Here is an 18,029-nt window from a genome sequence, read left to right on the forward strand (position 1 = left end):
TTCCAACTAAAATTGGGACCAAAAAAAGCTTTTAACCTAAATTTTATTGTGATGAGCAAAATTTACCAATAATTACCAACAAATATTTATTGCGACAACCAAAGTCTTTAAATAATTACATATGAATTTGATGTCATCGATAATCCATCAATTAAATTAAATTTATGGAAAATCACTTTACTTACAAATATTTTGTCATTTGTAATCTTTTGGTAAACTTGAAACCAACGAATTTTGTTCATTGATAATTATAAATTTCTTATAGTGGAATAACTAGTTAAATTTGATTTTGTATTAATTAATTTTATGAATATTAGATTTTTTTTAATTTATAAAGAAAAAATTGTAATATAGTCAAGTTTTTAAAGATTATGATTAGAAAAACTAGTCAATTCATTTTTCATTTTTTAAAAACTATTATCTCTCTAATTTATTTATTTCAAGATTATTTTTCCTCTGAACCCAATCCCCAAGCTAGAAGGTAATAACGTATAGATCAATCTTAACCAATAAAAAAATAATCTAAGTATTTTTCCTTTATATATCAAGTGTTTGTTAGAGCGATGCAACAAAGTGGTTATTATGAACAACAAACCAAGAGAGGGTGAATTGGTTTCTTATCGTAAGTTGTGCCTTTAATAATTTTTTTCTTAGTAATTCAATTTCCTAAGCAATAATTAAAACAATTGTAAAGAGTGTAAGGAAGAGAAAAAATTGAACATGTGATTTTATACTGGTTTAGATGACAAGGATCCTTCGTCTAGTTATTACTCAAGTTTTTAATAATGAGACCCAAGGAATCAACACCTCATTTAAATACTTCATAAAAGGATGATCACTACCTTTGAATCTTGATAAAGGATGAACACCTCTTTTGAATCTTCACAAAGGATGAACACCTCCTCTGAATCTTAAAAAAGGATGACAAGACTTCACTCAGCAACAACAACAATACTCAATCAATAACCTAGTGAAAGTTCTCGCTCTATATCAACACCAAGTTCTCAAAGCCTTAACACTAGGGTTATACAAACCCTAGAACACACTTATCATAGCACACAAGCAAACAGATAAGATTTTTGTTTACCTTATCTATTAGAATGAAAGTCCCAACTTAATATATAGATATCTTACTCAAGGATACCTCCGAAAATCTGTTGTCAACTATTTAACGCATGATAATGGATTATCCACTTATGGTAATAAATTATGCATTTAATGAATGCACTGTTGGAAAACAGGTAGGCTTCGTTTTAACACCAAGAGGGGGAGGGTGAATTGGTGTGTTTTCAAAATCAGAGTCTTTTCACAATCTTTAACACAAAGTACAAAACTTTACAAACTTTCTTGAATCGCAAGTAATAGAAATTTGTGCGCAGCGGAAAATCAAAGTTGACTACATGAAATGTAAAGTTGACTGAATGTAAAAGAGTAGGGATAGAGAATTCAAACGCAGGTTTTTATATTGGTTCGGCCTCAATGCCTACATCTAGTGTCCTTCCAATACCAGGAAGTAAATGCACTATAATGGTCAAGGTTTTTACAAGAAGGCTTTTATAGAGACCTCCACGTCAAAAATATAAAACACCTCTCTAACCCTCTAACCAAAATATAAGCAAACAACACAGCAAAACTTGTAGCAAGATATCCCCTCTCCTGCAGTCTGCAACCCACTTTGAACAATCCTCAAAGTGTACCAGACTCCACGAGTCTAACCCTTGTAGTCCCAAAAGGTCCAACAAACACCACGAAATGCAAACACGAATTTGATCAACCAAAATACACCTCAATTGTGCAAATTCTGATCAAGCAAGAAGCACAATACAATTCTCCTTCAGAAACTCTTCAAAGAAAGATCACTGCCGTCTTCTTGATGAGTTCTTGGAAATATTAATCACAAAGAAACAATCTGAAATAGAATATGTAAATGTTAGTTCATTAAAAGTTATCTTAAATGATCAGGTCTCGTTTATTTATAGATTTCTATAAATCAAACGCTCCTATAGTCGATTATGCTACTAATCTAGTCGATTGTCCTATGACAGTTATAACAGTTAAGTCAAAATAGTAGCAGTCCTGTCAAAAAAATTAATTCCTCATTCATTACTGTTGACTATCATTCAATGCCCAACTAACTTTTAAAAATATAGCCGTTACTGTTCATGAGCATAACAGAATTCCAAATCAAGCAACTAATACAGTTGAATGCATGGTGCACACAGTCGACTTCGACACAACAATTCATTCTTAAATTCTTTTCAATGCAAAATCTCACATAGCACTGTTTTTGAAAATTTCTACAAAGTCTTCATTCATAGTCGATTCAATTAATAATGAAGTCGACTTTAACTATCAGCTTTGCCACATAGTTTAAGTTTACAAAAGTGCATGTGGTTTTCTTCTTTCAAAACATGTGCAATGCAATCAGATATAATGTAACATATGCAAGCTTAGTAAACGTGCATTCATATATCAAGATAAACACAAAAACATGTTCAACAAGATATCAACCAATAAGTAACAGAACATGTAACACATCAATAATACATGTGTTATTAAAAATGTGTTGTCATCATAAAAAACCAGAGCGATATAGATATTGTGTTGTCAACAATCTCAACATGCACAATGGTCAAAAACATGCCTACAAACTCCAACAGCTAGTCGTGATAATTGATTATATATGGTAAGTTATAATTTATTATCATTAGTTGGTAATTGATTATTCTAGAAACAAAATGAGTTTTTAGCAACTTTTAAAATCCCTTTGTGATAATCGATTATCTTAAGTGTTAATTATTGTAGAATTTTTCTGACTCCAAAATGAATTTTAAACATCAAGGATAAATGACACCTTATACATAAAACTACGAGATTACAAAAAGCTTTAACACAAAACAAGTTTTCGTGAAGGTCTTCTTGCAATTTGAGTAGTTGAGACTTGAGTTTGAGACATCACCAAAATTTTTAAGTTTCATCTTTATGCTAACAATGTTCTATCCTTGTTTATTGTGTATGTAAATGTTAGAGTGGTTGCATGTGTAATACGATGAAAAAAGATGAATTTATATTATTATAAGTTTGTAGTGATTTTTTTTTCTATGTTTCAATAAAACTTTCTAAAAGATAGCAAATTCATTCTTAAATTTTCTCTCTTTCAAAATTATTTTCTTGAAAAGTAAAGAATTTCGAGGTAAAAAACTTATATATTCAACTAGGTAATTTGAAATTTTAAGGAAATTTAGATTGAAGATATGATGAATCTAAGTTGAACTAACTTACATGTTTTGAAAATGTGTATACATAAAGTTTACAATACTAGTGCAGTCAGGGGAAACGACAACGATTATTTTCATCCATAGGTATGCTTTCCTCACGAGTTTAAGTGACTTCTCTGGAAGAGAGCAACGACAGAGGGTGACGAAGAGAGCAGCAAGATGCACTAGTGGAGTTGTTAGAGGCAACGGTGGAGTCGTTGGAGGCAGCAAGATGCAAAGCCGTGAATGTGACAGAAATGGACGCACTACGGTGGAGTCTCGTGACAGAAATGGGTGCACGACGGAGGGAGCAATAGAGCAGCGTCCTTGGAGGCAACAGGGCAATAGGGAAGACTCGCGAAGAAGAAAAGAACAGTATGTTATGTTTTTACTACGTGAAAGTGAAACCTAGAGCAGAGTTACTACCTTGGTTTCCAAATACTTGAGGCAATATCCAGTTTACTGCCTTGGTTGTACAGTCAACCAATGCCTAAACCCTTTAAAAAAATTCAAAATATATTTTATAATGGAAATTTTAAATTATACCCAAAGCATACGCCTCGGTCAGGGGGGAAACCAATGCAGTACAACAGGACTTACGATCTCAGTTTTGTGTAGAATCGAGGCAACCGAGATTGTAGAGGATTGTGCAGAGTTATATACCTCGGTTGGACGGGGTAACCGAGGTAGAATCTTCTTATATGCCTCGGTTGGAGGGGATAAAGGTAGAATCTTCTTCCCATAAAACTATCAGACGAAAAAAGTGATTTGCAGGTGGAGTAGGTGACTGGCGCATGGTTTTATGCCTCAGATCACTCATGAACCGAGGCAATACCCGCTTTAGGCATCGATTATTTGGGAACCGAGGCATACACATTGACTATTATTACGAAATTACCACTGTGTTTTCATACGCTTCAGTTTTTACGAAACCAAAGCGTGCGCGTTAGAAACTTTTTTTTTTTTACTAGTGAAAAATCTTATTACTAAGAAATCTATTTAATACTGTAATGATGAGAGTTAGAAACAATTTAGTTTTCACTAGAGGTATAGCGTTTATGTGATATATATATATATATATATATATATATATATATATATATATATATATATATATATATATATATATATATATATTTCAACAAAGTAATGTATAGCTTAAATAATGAAACATAACTTTTGCATGACAAATTCAATGTTTATTTATTTTTTTTGTCAAAGATAATACCTTATTCGAGGTATATTCTTATTAATTACAAGTCAAGTTTGTTTGTTTTAAATAATTTCCTCTAAAAGATAATATATGAATTATATGATATTTATCTTAATTTTATAAAATGATAAAGTGGATATAATAAAATTTAAATGTGATAAATGATGTATTTGGTTTACAAAGATGATTCTAAGACAAGAATATGATGTAGTTCGAGATATATAATATGTATTGAGCACTAAAGTCATTAATAATAAGAGATATTTACAAATTACCAAAAGATAAGATATTATAGATAACAAATATATGAAACATTCTGTATTATTACTATAATAAATACATAAAATATTAAGTGAACTACTTTGATTCTTGTAGTTACTATGTGAATAAAGATAAGTTATGATACTTAGATGTTAGTTTTTTGTGCATGTGATTAATATTTGTCATCTTGAATTCAATTAAATTAATTCAATTGTTAGAGGTTTTAAATTAGGTAAAAAAATGAGTGAGAATTTGATATATAATTAAATACATCATTATTTTAAATGAAGTTAAAATATGAGTGAGAAAATAACATATAATTTATTATATCATTGTGTATAATGATTCGTAGAGTGTAATTTTGAAATTAAAACATAGATATATCATACTTTATTTTATGTTAATTGACTTTTTTTTTATAAGTGTAACTATAGTTAGTAGTAGTGTAATAAAAAATAATAGAGTGAGTTTGGATGTGAGTTTACAATGTACTTAGGAGTTCCATTTAATAATTTTAGTAAAACGTACATAATTATTATATAAGTTTTATAAATTCAATAGCTGCCTCCACGCAGCTTCATGAGCACAGATAGATGCTTCGTAATGCCGACTTATATAGTTTAGAAGAAATTCTTAAAAAAATAGTTATTTACTAAACTTAATAGAACTTTACAACATACATAAAAATTCAATTATCAGTCACACTTATAGAATTTTGTGAAAAATATAACCTGAAGTTGTATTTTAAATTTTTTATAAATTGATAATATAATACAGATAAGATGCAATTATTATATAGTTTGTGACCAGTAAAAAATAAATAAATGGCTGTGAAATATACAGGCTGGTAAAGTGAATTATATGTGACACATTAAAAATACAAATAATTTGAATACATGATTGTTATATAAAATAATGATAGAATATACTAAAAGTTAAATGTTAAATTTATTGAAAGAAATGTTAAATTTATTGAAAGAGTTGTTTTGTAGTTGTAAAATGAAAACGGGGAGGAAAATCGTGTATACATCGACGTCAAGTAATTAAAGCGAGTGAATGAGTTGTAAATTATGAGACATCATAGTTAAATAGATTTTGTCGTGAAGTGATCCATGTTAACAGGATTTGGCTGGTTACAAGTTACAACACTCAACTCTTCTTCAACTACTGTTTCTTCTCAATCTAACCAAACCAAACTTTTCTCTTTTTTTATCATACTATAATAATTTTTCCATCATTTTTCTTATATTTATATACATCTAAAAAATAAAAATCATATAAAGAAATTATAAAAATGTATATTTTTTATTTTTAATTCTTCAACCGTCTTTATGTACAATTTGTCTTTTTCTTTATTTATGTTCCTTGAAGATGGACCTTCTTGACAGTGTCACTTTACGTGCAGGAGAGAATTGGCATAGAATAAGAAACCTAAGTCCTTTAACTCATTAATATATAATTAAACATATATTGGTGAAAAGTATGATGAAAGAATAAGAGTAAAGCAAGAACACAATTTAATACCCTCATCAAAGCTAAGAGTATTATTATATTATTTTGGTACCAAGTAATTGAGTTAGACTTTAGACCTCTTTTAATTGCATTTATTATACTCGTTTTCAGATTTTAATTTTCAAGAACATATTTTTTAAGTATTAATATAATATGGTGTTCAACAAAGCCAATTTGGCTCCAAGGATAGAGAGATTCCCGGAGAACCGTGCGTGGGCTTAATATTAAACCATTGATAATCTCAATTAATTAATGCATCTTTAAATCTTAATCACGATATCTTCTAAATAAAAAAAGTAATGATCCGTGCATGACAACTCAGCCCCTCTATATTGTTTTATTCAAATTATTGGACGAAAACCGAGAAGGAGAGAGATTAATGTAATGATTTAGCACCATTTTAAGAACAACTTCCTAGTATTATAAAATGTGGGTACTATGTCTTAAACTAATAATTTTCATTAAATAATATTAAATAACCATGATAATTAACACATTAAAGTTATGTAAAGTTATGTATTTATTTATGTATGTATTTCAATACAGTCATAAGATACAGCTGTATTTATAACATTGGCCTTCTCATATCTGTTGTGTATTATATAGCGTATTTTAAGTTGGTCACGTCACGCTAAGATAATTGCTTTTTAAGTAAAAAATATATATACTTGTATATTTTATCAAATAATAACATTATTTTAATTTAATAAATGAAAAAAAATTATCTAATAAAAAATGACATTAAAAAAAATATTTTTTAAAATATTAGGATGATGAAAAATGAGTAAACAATAATGAAAATTTTCTCTTAAATTTTATTTGTGAAGAGCAACCTTTTATAGACATATGATGTTTTCAAACCTTAAAACCATCTTAAATGTCTATTTAAAAAAGAAAAAGTAAATATGGTGATAAACTTAGTGGTCAAAAATGGTTTTATAAATATTACAAAAGAAGTACCCACCATTGTATTTTGTTGACTAAAGTTTTAATATTCAATAATTTAATTTTGTGTATAATAAAAACAAAAATGTTCATTATGCATACATTTAAAACTAATGATTTGCTAGCTTTCTTAAGAAATAATAATAACATATAGCAAAAAGACAGCGTAAAAATTGTCATTCAGTGTAATCCTACACTAGTTGAAGGGAGTCATGTGCGTTTCATTTTTTTTTCTTAATTTCCGTGTTTGTTTATATTCCTCAATATTAGTTGATAAACATATCCTTATTTATAGTTTATTTCTTAAAGCTAATCAATTGTTAATTTCTTAAAATGTTTTTTCTCCTTGCCTGGATCATGTTGGATGATGGTTTGAAATTGAAGTTTTTTTAGATAATTAGTGAGTGTTGATGTTAATATTGTTACACTAATTAATATCATATTATTAGATAAAGGAAATTGAATAAAAAAATAATTAAAAAATGATGGAATGTGAATTTTTTGTAGGAAAGATAAAGTTGGAGTATGATGATTATGTTGCATTTATTTGGTTGGTTAAGGAGAGCAATAATTATGGAAACATAGGAGACTTAAATTGATGGAAGTAGATTTTAGGATTTGAAGAGGAACAGGAACACTGGTATGATAGCTGGCTCATTCATATCATACTTGTACCATCGATAAGATAAATAATGGAATCGATCATTAGAATAGATGCTACTCTCATTAAAAAGTGGGCCACATTACTTACTTCTCTCATTAATCTTCTTTTCCTGCAAACTATATTTTTTCTCTCATTAATTCTAAAAATACTGTTTTACTGTCAAAATAAAGAAACATCTCAGTGCTACAAGAATGATTGGACGGCTATGATGTCATGATTTCCGGACTTCACCTCAGACATCCTTTGGATTGGATCCAAATAAGAATAGTCTTTTTAATTGTAAATACAATTAAAACAAAAAGATACATTTATTGTTTAATAAGTGTAGTATTCTTTTTTTATTTATAAGGGAAAAGATTGTGTTAGAACTCAAAATTCTTTTCCTTTTTTGCTGGTTTATCCCAACATGAGAAATTGGTCCAGGAAGGTAGGAATCTCATTTTTCTCATTTGCTTTTTCTTTTCTTGTTGGTTGTTGTGGAACATATGAGGCATTGGTATTTAAGGAATGGATGTACATTTTTTTTTAGATCTTTTAATTAAATTTTAACTTTTATTTCAATAATCAGCGTTGACTTGTAAATGATTAAGTGAAAAACCATTTTTCACCAAATAAACTAGGTAAAATATAATTAGGTTTTGATAATTTGAAAATGATCTCCCATGCACATGGTGTGTGGTTGAATGTAAATTGAAAAGAAAATATTTGAATGATTTAGAATTTCAATGGAAGGCGTGGAAAAGAGTGTAGAGTTGCAGGCTAATATAATATAAAAAGGAAAAAAATATTAAATAATTTAGAAGTGAATTAATGTGATGGTGAAAATGTGGTCCCTTCTGCATCCATCCATCACCATCTCTGGAGATGAAGCCATGCAACGGGAATCATGAGATTCCCTTCCACACCCATTACGGTAGGCATGATAACACCTCATCAAACCACCAGGACTCGTCTCGTCTCAACGGATAAGACCATCATCAAAAGTCGCCCATCCAACGACTCCAACTCACTCCTCTCCACGTGTCCCTTCCACACTCACCCGATCTTACACCCTTCGCAAACCTCCTCTCCACCCCACCTATTTAACCCTAGTTACTTTCTAACCTCTCTCGGTACAACACAAACTCCTTATCCTCCTCACCCTCATTTTCTATTTCTCTCTCTCTCTGTCTCTGCCAACTACAACAACTACACAGCACAACCTCGCTATTCCAATGGCGTCTCAGATCTAGACGCTGCTCTGTTCCTGGTATTCCTATTTGTATTGTTGTTATTGTTCTTCATCTCGTTTCCAGAACGACAGCGTTTTGGGTTATATTTCGTTCGACATGCGGCCCAAACTAGCCTACTCCTTCCCTGAGGAGGTGCTGGAGCACGTGTTCTCCTTTATCGAGTGCGATAAGGACCGTGGCTCGATCTCCCTCGTCTGCAAGTCCTGGTATGAGATCGAGCGCTGGTGCCGCCGGAGAGTCTTTGTCGGAAACTGCTACGCGGTCTCTCCGGCCACCGTCGTCAACCGCTTCCCCAAAGTGAGATCCATCACTATCAAGGGCAAGCCGCACTTCGCGGACTTCAATTTGGTCCCCGAGGGTTGGGGCGCTTATGTAGGCCCTTGGATCAAGGCCATGGCGGCTGCCTACCCCTGGCTTCAGGAGATCAGGCTTAAGAGGATGGTCGTCACCGATGAATGCTTGGAACTTATAGCCAAATCGTTCAAGAACTTCGGAGTGCTGGTGCTCACTTCTTGCGAGGGTTTCACCACTGATGGACTTGCTGCCATTGCCGCCCATTGCAGGTTTCGCAGCTTATTCTTTTGTTTTTCCCTTTCAGTTTTCAAACTCAATTTTGGAAGTGAAATGTTGATGGTATTGGTTTTATTACTTTTTCTTTTAGGTATTAAAAAGTTTAAGTAAGGATCCGAATGGAAAATGTTTGAAAATTATAAGAACTGTTCATAAAGTAGGATTTTTTTTAAGTCATTTTTTTTTTTAAAGTTTTGTAAGAGTTTATATTACATGATGGGAAGTTTTTGGGGAATCTGTTAGAGGTTTTTGTTACTTTTTTTTTCTGTTTTTGATGTGTCAGTATTGTTAATGACAATGACTGTTGTGTTGTAATTTGGTTCAGTGTGATTCTGTTGACCGCATTCTGTATTTTGTATAAATGGATTTCTTTATTTGATTTTCTGAACATGATTCTGATAAATCCATTGTGTGGTAATAAATTGTAGGAATTTGAGGGAGTTGGAGTTGCGGGAGAGTGAAGTGGAGGACATTTGTGGGCACTGGCTTAGCCATTTTCCCGATTCGTACACATCCTTGGTTTCCCTTAATATTTCTTGCTTAGGAAATGAGGTGAATTTGTCTGCCCTAGAGCGTCTGGTTAGTAGGTGTCCCAATCTGCAGACTCTCCGCCTCAACCGTGCTGTGCCCCTAGATAGGCTGGCCAACCTTCTTCGCGGAGCTCCTCAGTTAGTTGAGTTAGGCACAGGAGCCTACACGAGTGAGATGCGGCCGGAGGTCTTTTCAAACCTAGCTGAAGCATTTGCTGGGTGCAGGCAATTGAAAAGCTTGTCAGGATTCTGGGACGTGCTACCCTCCTACCTTCCAGCTGTTTATCCTATCTGCTCCAACCTGACATCACTGAACATGAGTTATGCAACTATTCAAAGCCCTGATCTTATAAAGCTTGTTAGTCAGTGTGAGAATTTACAACGGTTATGGGTAAGTCTGATCTATACGGTGTTTACGTTCCTATTGCATGTTTGTGTTTGTATCTTTGTTACTGTTGCAAAGCAGTGCTGTAAATTCCGATGCTGATGATCGGAAGGTATTTGTTGAATAGGTGCTGGATTACATAGAAGATGCTGGCCTTGAAGTGATTGCTGCATCGTGTAAGGATCTGAGGGAGTTGAGGGTGTTTCCGTCTGATCCATTTGGGTTAGAACCAAATGTGGCATTGACTGAGCAGGGCCTTGTATCTGTGTCTGAAGGCTGCTCCAAGCTCCAGTCCGTTCTATATTTTTGTCGTCAAATGTCTAATGTGGCCTTGCTTACAATTGCCAGGAACAGGCCTAATATGACTCGTTTTAGACTGTGTATTATTGAGCCGCAAGTTCCAGACTATCTTACCCAAGATCCTCTGGATGCTGGTTTTGGAGCTATTGTAGAGCATTGCAAGGATCTTCGTCGCCTTTCCCTTTCCGGGCTTCTCACTGACCGCGTTTTTGAGTATATTGGGACTTACGGTAAGAAGCTTGAGATGCTTTCTGTGGCTTTTGCCGGAGATAGCGATTTGGGACTCCATCATGTGCTGTCTGGGTGTGACAACCTTAGGAAGCTGGAGATCAGGGACTGCCCCTTTGGTGACAAAGCCCTTTTAGCCAATGCTGCAAAGCTGGAGACAATGCGATCCCTTTGGATGTCCTCTTGCTTGGTGAGTTATGGAGCATGTAAACTTCTGGGTCAGAAAATGCCGATGCTTAATGTTGAAGTGATTGATGAAAGAGGACCTCCAGATTCAAGGCCGGATAACAGTCCTGTTGAGAAGCTATACATATACAGGACTGTTTCTGGGCCAAGATTGGACATGCCAGGCTATGTATGGAGAATGGAAGATGATTCTGCATTAAGAATTTCTTGAGTGATTTTGCTGTGGAAGGAGCAATGGAATTTAAAATGACAGTTTGATGTGAGAGTTGTTGATGCAGGTACATGCCTAGAACTGTTGCTGTTATGGTTGGTGTTTGAGCTAGGTACAGGAGGAGGTATATAATATGAAAAGGCTCGAGCTCGATAGCCATTCGTTTTACTCTTTGGCTGAGCAACGAGACAGCAATGCTGATAAAGAGATCGGAACCTTGTTGTTAGATGTGGCATAGGATAGTTTTTATTATTTATGGACCTGTGCATACTTTTATATGCATGTTACCCCGCTCTTCTAAAATATCGGTGGACTTTATTATTATCATTGAAAATTATGCGGTGGGAAGGAATAAAAAAACTTGGGAACTATATTCTAATGCAAACCTTATTTGTTGTTTGCAACAATGTTGAAGCATCTGATTTAATTATGCCATGTTTTCTTTTGTTCTATTCAGAATCGATTGGTGCTGTTGCAACAGAGTCTCCGCATGTGAATGGAGAAATGGCTCAACTAGTGGAAAGGTTTCTGCATTTTAAATGTGCAGCAGTTCCAGACCTTCGATCGATTTTTACTTGAATATGCATTCAATTTCAATTTGGTTGTCAACGCCAGGCTGTGATAACTTTTTTCGTTCAAGAGAATGGTTATAGCAGAAGATAGTATTACACGCAAATGAACCCTAGTAAAATTCACCTGTATGCTTGTTCTAGTGAGGTTTGTTAGCTTTTGGTTTTGAAAGATAACTTTTTAGAATGAAATCTTGAGAGTTAATTTAGATAATTTGGATCTTTAGAAGTTGAAAAATGAGTTCTAAGAAATATTTTTCATATCTGTTATGAAGAATGAGTAAAATAAGGTTATTTTAGAATTTGATATTATAATCATAAAATGAAAAATAGTTTTGTAAAAGCAGTTGGAGCATTATTCTGGTTGTAATTGGCGAAGTACTTCTTGAGCGGCGGTGCAGACCTGTCATCAAATTTGAAAACCTCGTATCCCTTTTCGGTCATAAACTCGTTGCTGGGGTTGCGGTGTTTGGACATTTTTATTTTTTATTAGAATTAATTTTTAATAACTTTATTATTATAAAATCCTTTTATAAAAATGTTTGAAAAATTATAAAAAAAAAAAGAGTAAAGAAAAGTAAGAGCGAGGCACGTGATAGATTCATCAGCTTTTTCTCTGTTACTATTTTCTAAGACGCACCACCTCATCATATCTTCCTCTTTTCTTTACTATTCCTAACACACACCACCCACCATCACTCTTCCAAAAATTAAAATTAACTATTTTACTTTTCTATTATTACACTTTTATTTTATCCGAAGATAATTAATTAATGTTTGTATATAACATAAGAACAAAAAGATAAGATATACACACTGTATAAAGATGGCATCATAATAAAAAGAGATGATAACATTGTTAAAGTGTCTAAAAATAAAAGCTAATTACCTTATTCTCGTACTTACTTTTGTGCAATAATTAGCTTGGCGGAGTATTTTTACAATGCACATTTAATTTTTATAAGTTGTAAGTACGAAATATTAATGAAGAAAGTTAAATCCATGAGATGAAATAAAGGTTATAAGAATGGAGAGAGAGGGTGTGATGTGATGAATAAATAAAGAAAAGAAGGGTTTGTTTCATTGGTTGATGATGGCCACACGTTTCAAGTTGATGATGATAATGATTTATATTCCCTTATTACTATGGTCCTTTCATCATTAAATTCAGTCTCATATGATTTTACCACTCTTCTTTCCGACTCTCATGATTGTATTACACTGCCAAATGGAAGGTGCATCATTACAAAACTCAGCCCCCTTTAACTTTTTTACACATTCAAATTCCAATTAACCATTTTCATGATCTTGGTAAATATGACAAATAGAGTTAGGTCAATCTTCAACTAACCCTAGCCTTTTAACTCTCTACCATACATCAATCGTCACACTCAGTCAACATCACTGCACTCACTACCTTTCAAACCAAACATTTTCTTTCTTTTAACACCACCTTCTCAATCTACATTCTCAGACATCTTTTCATTTTTTCACACCCACTTATCATTATTTTATACTTTAATTACGCATTAATATAATCCTTTTTCACGGCACCGAATTTTACTACTACTCATAACCACATGAAAATAGTCTCCAAGATATTTCTGGGTGGCCTTAATTTACCAAAACTAGGTTAATTCAAATGTTGGAAACAAAAGCATAATTTTGATTAGAAAACCTATTTTGTCTTCAATAAACAGTGTGCTGACGTTATTTTCCACACAAGTAAAATCAATACTTTCTTAAAGTTAGCAAAAACCAGAAAAAGGTTTTTACAAGACCACAACACTGTGGACCCACAACTACCTAACCCTCTGTTTCGTCCAAGAAAGAGAGAATGACACAGAATTGAAAAAAAATATATATATTATTTTTCACTTCAATGCATCTCTAATAATAAGAGATTTTTTTATATTTTATTTCTAATATCTTAATTTGTGTTTTTAAGACACTAATAATACTGGTCACATGCATATTTATCCTTGTAAATGTTATTGAAGAGGATAGGTGTTGATAATTTGGTATGTGTTAATAATTTTTGTTTGTACTATTTTCAAATAGACATTTAAGACATTCTAATACTCAAAGTTTGAAGCAATCTGAGAGTTGAATTGATGTTACACTGAAAATGACAATTTTCTAAACATAGACTTATAGGATATCAACAATCATATTTCTATAAAACTGAAGTCAAGAGATGCATATAAGCACATAATAGTTATTTTAGGTCGCAATAAGTCATATATCATTTTCTGTTAAATAAGATTATTATTTATTATTATTACAAAAGTTATTTAAAAATATGAAAGTTAAATAACGATTGATGTTGGACATAACACCGATACCTACACTTTCATGTTGGTCAAAATAGAAGGAAAGACAGTTAGCTTCTTCTTCTCTTCTTTCAATTATTTTGCTATTCTGAGTAAAATTTAAAAGATTCCTTTCTTATCTTCTCCCTTCTTCAATCATATTCTAAATTATCCTAACCAATAAATTCTGTTCTTTTCTACCTAAATTTTAGTTTTATATTTTTTTCTTATTTATTTAAGTTGGTTGCTTCCATATTTGTAACTTTGAATATGTCAAATAAATTGGTATCTATTATACATATAAATGGTATAATATATGCCTTTGTAAAAAGTAAGAATTATGGAAGATGGAATTAATTTTCCGTAATTGAAAAGAAAAAGACAGAGATTGTGTTAAAAAGGTGTTGTCAATGAAACAGAAATTTACAACAAGATCTTCAACGTCACTAACAATCTATGCTTTTGGGGTTATAATAATGGTCAAACGTAACGGAATACAAATACTACTATAGCTTATGATGGGCCGGGCTAACATGTATGGGTTTGGGCCCGGGCATTTCCGTAACTTGGGTTCAAGTTTGTTTGTTTTGCACAAACGCAAACTTGACTCTTAATACATGAGAAATTGTATTCTTGAACAAGAATACAAGGGAACCATATTTTGAAAAGGAACCGTAAAGCGGGTTTAATATGCTCTTTGCATTATTAATGTTACATTCATGGCTAAAAAAATTGAATTTAATGACAGTAAATATCTGTAAAATGGGTTTAATATGCTCTTTGCATTATTAATGTCACATTCATACCTAAAAAACAATTTAATGACAGTTAATATCTGTAAAATGGGTATGCTCTTTGCATTGTTAATGTCACGTTCATGGCTAAAAAACTGAATTTAATGACACTTAATATCTGTAAAATGGGTTTAATATGCTCTTTGCATTATTAATGTCACATTCATGGCTAAAAAACTGGATTTAATGATACTTAATGTGTTAGAAACTGTAAAAATTCTTTGATAATTATGATTATCCATAAATTAAAAATTGTCAGTAAAAGTATTGTTGGTAAGATTTATCTACATATGTCATCTTTAGGTAATTATCATATATTTGATAATTACCAATAGATATATCCTTCCGTCGTTATTGAGATATATCTGACAATAAATATATGACTTAAGTACGAGACATTATTGATGAATTTATTCGTCGATAAATGTCATGACAATTTTTAGTGTATTGGATTGTATTTCCTGTTTACCAAACAAACGTCCTAGATATAAACATTAAAAAGACAATATTTTTAATGTCTGCCAGACAATTAAGCCCCAAAAAAAAAATTAATATAATATCAGACAAACATCACAAACATGTTTACAAGGCAACCCAAACAAACATAGAATTTTTAAAGTATGTATATAAGTAACAAAGTCTTAATAATCTAAATATTCATCAAAATTGCTTTCTTCTTATTAAAGGTCTTGTTGTTGTTGTTGGAATTGTGGCTAGAGTTAATACTGTAAAAATGAGTTAGAATTTGCGGGATAACTCAACCCACCATAAGTTTGGGCCGAGTTGAGTTTGAAAAAAAAAAGTAATTTTTTGATACAGACCAATTTTCAACCTGACTCACTTAGAACTCGACTCATTCGGGTTGAACCCGTGGTGAGCCGGGTTGGCTCACCAACCCACCTTATTTTATTTTATATATTTATTAAGTTATGAAACCCTAAAAAATGGTCTCATGGTGACTCTATGCAAGACAAATTTTGTGAAACCTTATGTTGCTCTCACGGTTGAATTTGCTCTCACGATCACTCTGCTCTCACTTCAATGTCAATCATCCCCAACCTAGGTTAGTTGTTGCATTCTTACATAGGTTCTTAGTTGATGCTGTTTTGTTCCAATCTATTGTTTCCCTTATATCAATAATCATGTTTGTCTCATTATTATTTACTTCCAAATAATAAGGTAGTTAACTTTAGGAAGACAGTTACTGCTATGGATGTTGTTTATGCTCTAAAGAGGTAGGAAAGGACTCTATGGATTAGGGGTTTAAGGTTTTGGTTTTTATGTCACTTGATTTTCCTTTCTAGGAAAAAGTCTTGTTGTCAAGAAAAGAAATGGCAAGGATTAAAGTTAGGTTTTGTCTTTGTAGTTGAAAGGGTAAAGCTAGGTGTGATTATCATATATATGTTTTGGTGATAGGTGTTTTACTTGGTTTTGTTGGTTCTGTGATGTGTTGTAACTACTTTTGATGGAATTGAGAATTATATCAGATTTCAGTTCCTAGTTCATTGCATATCCAATATAGGTAGTATTGTATTTTCTCTTCTTGTTACTTTCTGGTTTTATTTAGCATTAACATTCTGATATTAGCTTATTAGGTTGCTTTGTTACTTTTTGGTTGTTGTATGTTGGTACTTTATAATTGGGATTCTTATGTTTATGTGATTGTGGTTGACAATATAGTTGTTCTTACCTTAATATTATGATTGTTGAGATTGTTGATAGGGGAACACAGATTTAGCTTAACCCACAATCTCAGTGATAACTGTGTTTTTGATGATGACAACACATAATTAATAATACATGTTATTATGTGTTTACATGTTCTGTGATTACATGTAATATGCTTTTACTTATTGTGTTATATCTGTATAAGCATATTTGTGAACATGATTGTGTTGTTCATTGCATACCACTGTGTTTGATATGTGATTTTATCTGTGGTGCATAACATATGCTTTCGAAAAAGAAAAACCACAAGCACTTTGCTTGAACTTTAAATGTGTGGCAAAACAACAATTTTAAGTCGGTGACATTATGGGATGAATCGATTAAAACTCATGCGTTTGCACAAACTCTTTTCAAATTTGTTGTGAGATATTTTAAGAAGAAAAGTTTTCAAAAATGTGCTAAGTGATGTTACTTAATCGATTGCATGCAACTTGTATTCGACTAAGTTAGCTGTTGTTTTGAAAACTGGTTAAATGCATGACATAACTGTCTTAATGGTCATATTTTTAAATATGTTGACAGAGAATTAATGATGAATCGATTACATTAATTGCGCTTTCAATTAATGAGCTTGACTGTTGTTAGACTGTTATAATTGCAAAATGTATTTGACTACATTAGTAGCTAAATCGATTAAAATGCGTCTGATGTGTTTAACGCTATAAATTGACGTTGATTTGAATTCTGTAAGAACTTTTGGGAATTAACACTTTCATATCTTTCAGAAAATGCTGTGTGATCTTACAGAGGAAAGAAAAGCTCCAAGAACTAAAGATTGATCATGGTGATAAGACTTAAAGGTTTCTTGCGAAGCAAGGTTTGCTGGGTTTGAACGTCTGATCCATCTGCACAGAAATGTGTTATTTGCGTGATCAGGAATTTACAATCTCTGAAGATTGGCTTAGATTCCCTACGGTGTTTGCAGGAAGAAGAACTGTGTTCTTGACTTTGAGAGTGCCTCAAAGGGTTAGACAGCAAAAGAGGGTGTTCTTGCTGCGTGTCTGTATTGTTTACTGGCTATATTATATTAGAGGGTTAGAGAGGTATTTTACATTTTTGAAGTGAGGTCTCTGTAAAAACCTTGATCTTTATAGTGCATTTGTTTCCCGTGGTTGGAAGGACACTGAATGTA

General features: G+C 32.2%; 1 protein-coding gene across 2 annotated transcripts; it reads left to right on the forward strand.

Moving 5' to 3' along the window:
- Positions 1-8,957: 8,957 nt before the first annotated feature.
- LOC106772303 (protein TRANSPORT INHIBITOR RESPONSE 1) lies at positions 8,958-12,277 on the forward strand. Of its 2 annotated transcripts, XR_001376568.2 has the most exons (4): positions 8,958-9,647; positions 10,083-10,575; positions 10,697-11,561; positions 11,952-12,277. XR_001376568.2 is itself a non-coding variant. In XM_014658628.2 (3 exons), exons 1-3 carry the CDS (start codon positions 9,181-9,183, stop codon positions 11,492-11,494), a joined length of 1,758 nt encoding a protein of 585 aa, XP_014514114.1. In that variant the 5' UTR covers positions 8,958-9,180; the 3' UTR covers positions 11,495-11,921. The 2 variants fall into 2 exon arrangements, 1 of the variants encoding a protein (XP_014514114.1); XM_014658628.2 differs by lacking the exon at positions 11,952-12,277 and having other exon boundaries at positions 10,697-11,921.
- Positions 12,278-18,029: the final 5,752 nt, after the last annotated feature.

Source organism: Vigna radiata, chromosome 8, assembly GCF_000741045.1.
Source record: "Vigna radiata var. radiata cultivar VC1973A chromosome 8, Vradiata_ver6, whole genome shotgun sequence".
Taxonomy (NCBI): domain Eukaryota; kingdom Viridiplantae; phylum Streptophyta; class Magnoliopsida; order Fabales; family Fabaceae; genus Vigna; species Vigna radiata.

Excerpts from the sequence above, each read along its gene's own strand:
- LOC106772303 (XM_014658628.2), top strand. The coding sequence starts at position 9,181 with ATGCGGCCCAAACTAGCCTACTCCTTCCCTGAGGAGGTGCTGGAGCAC. Across the intron at positions 9,648-10,082 it reads GCCATTGCCGCCCATTGCAG|GAATTTGAGGGAGTTGGAGT; the intron begins GTTTCGCAGCTT and ends AATAAATTGTAG. Across the intron at positions 10,576-10,696 it reads AGAATTTACAACGGTTATGG|GTGCTGGATTACATAGAAGA; the intron begins GTAAGTCTGATC and ends TTTGTTGAATAG.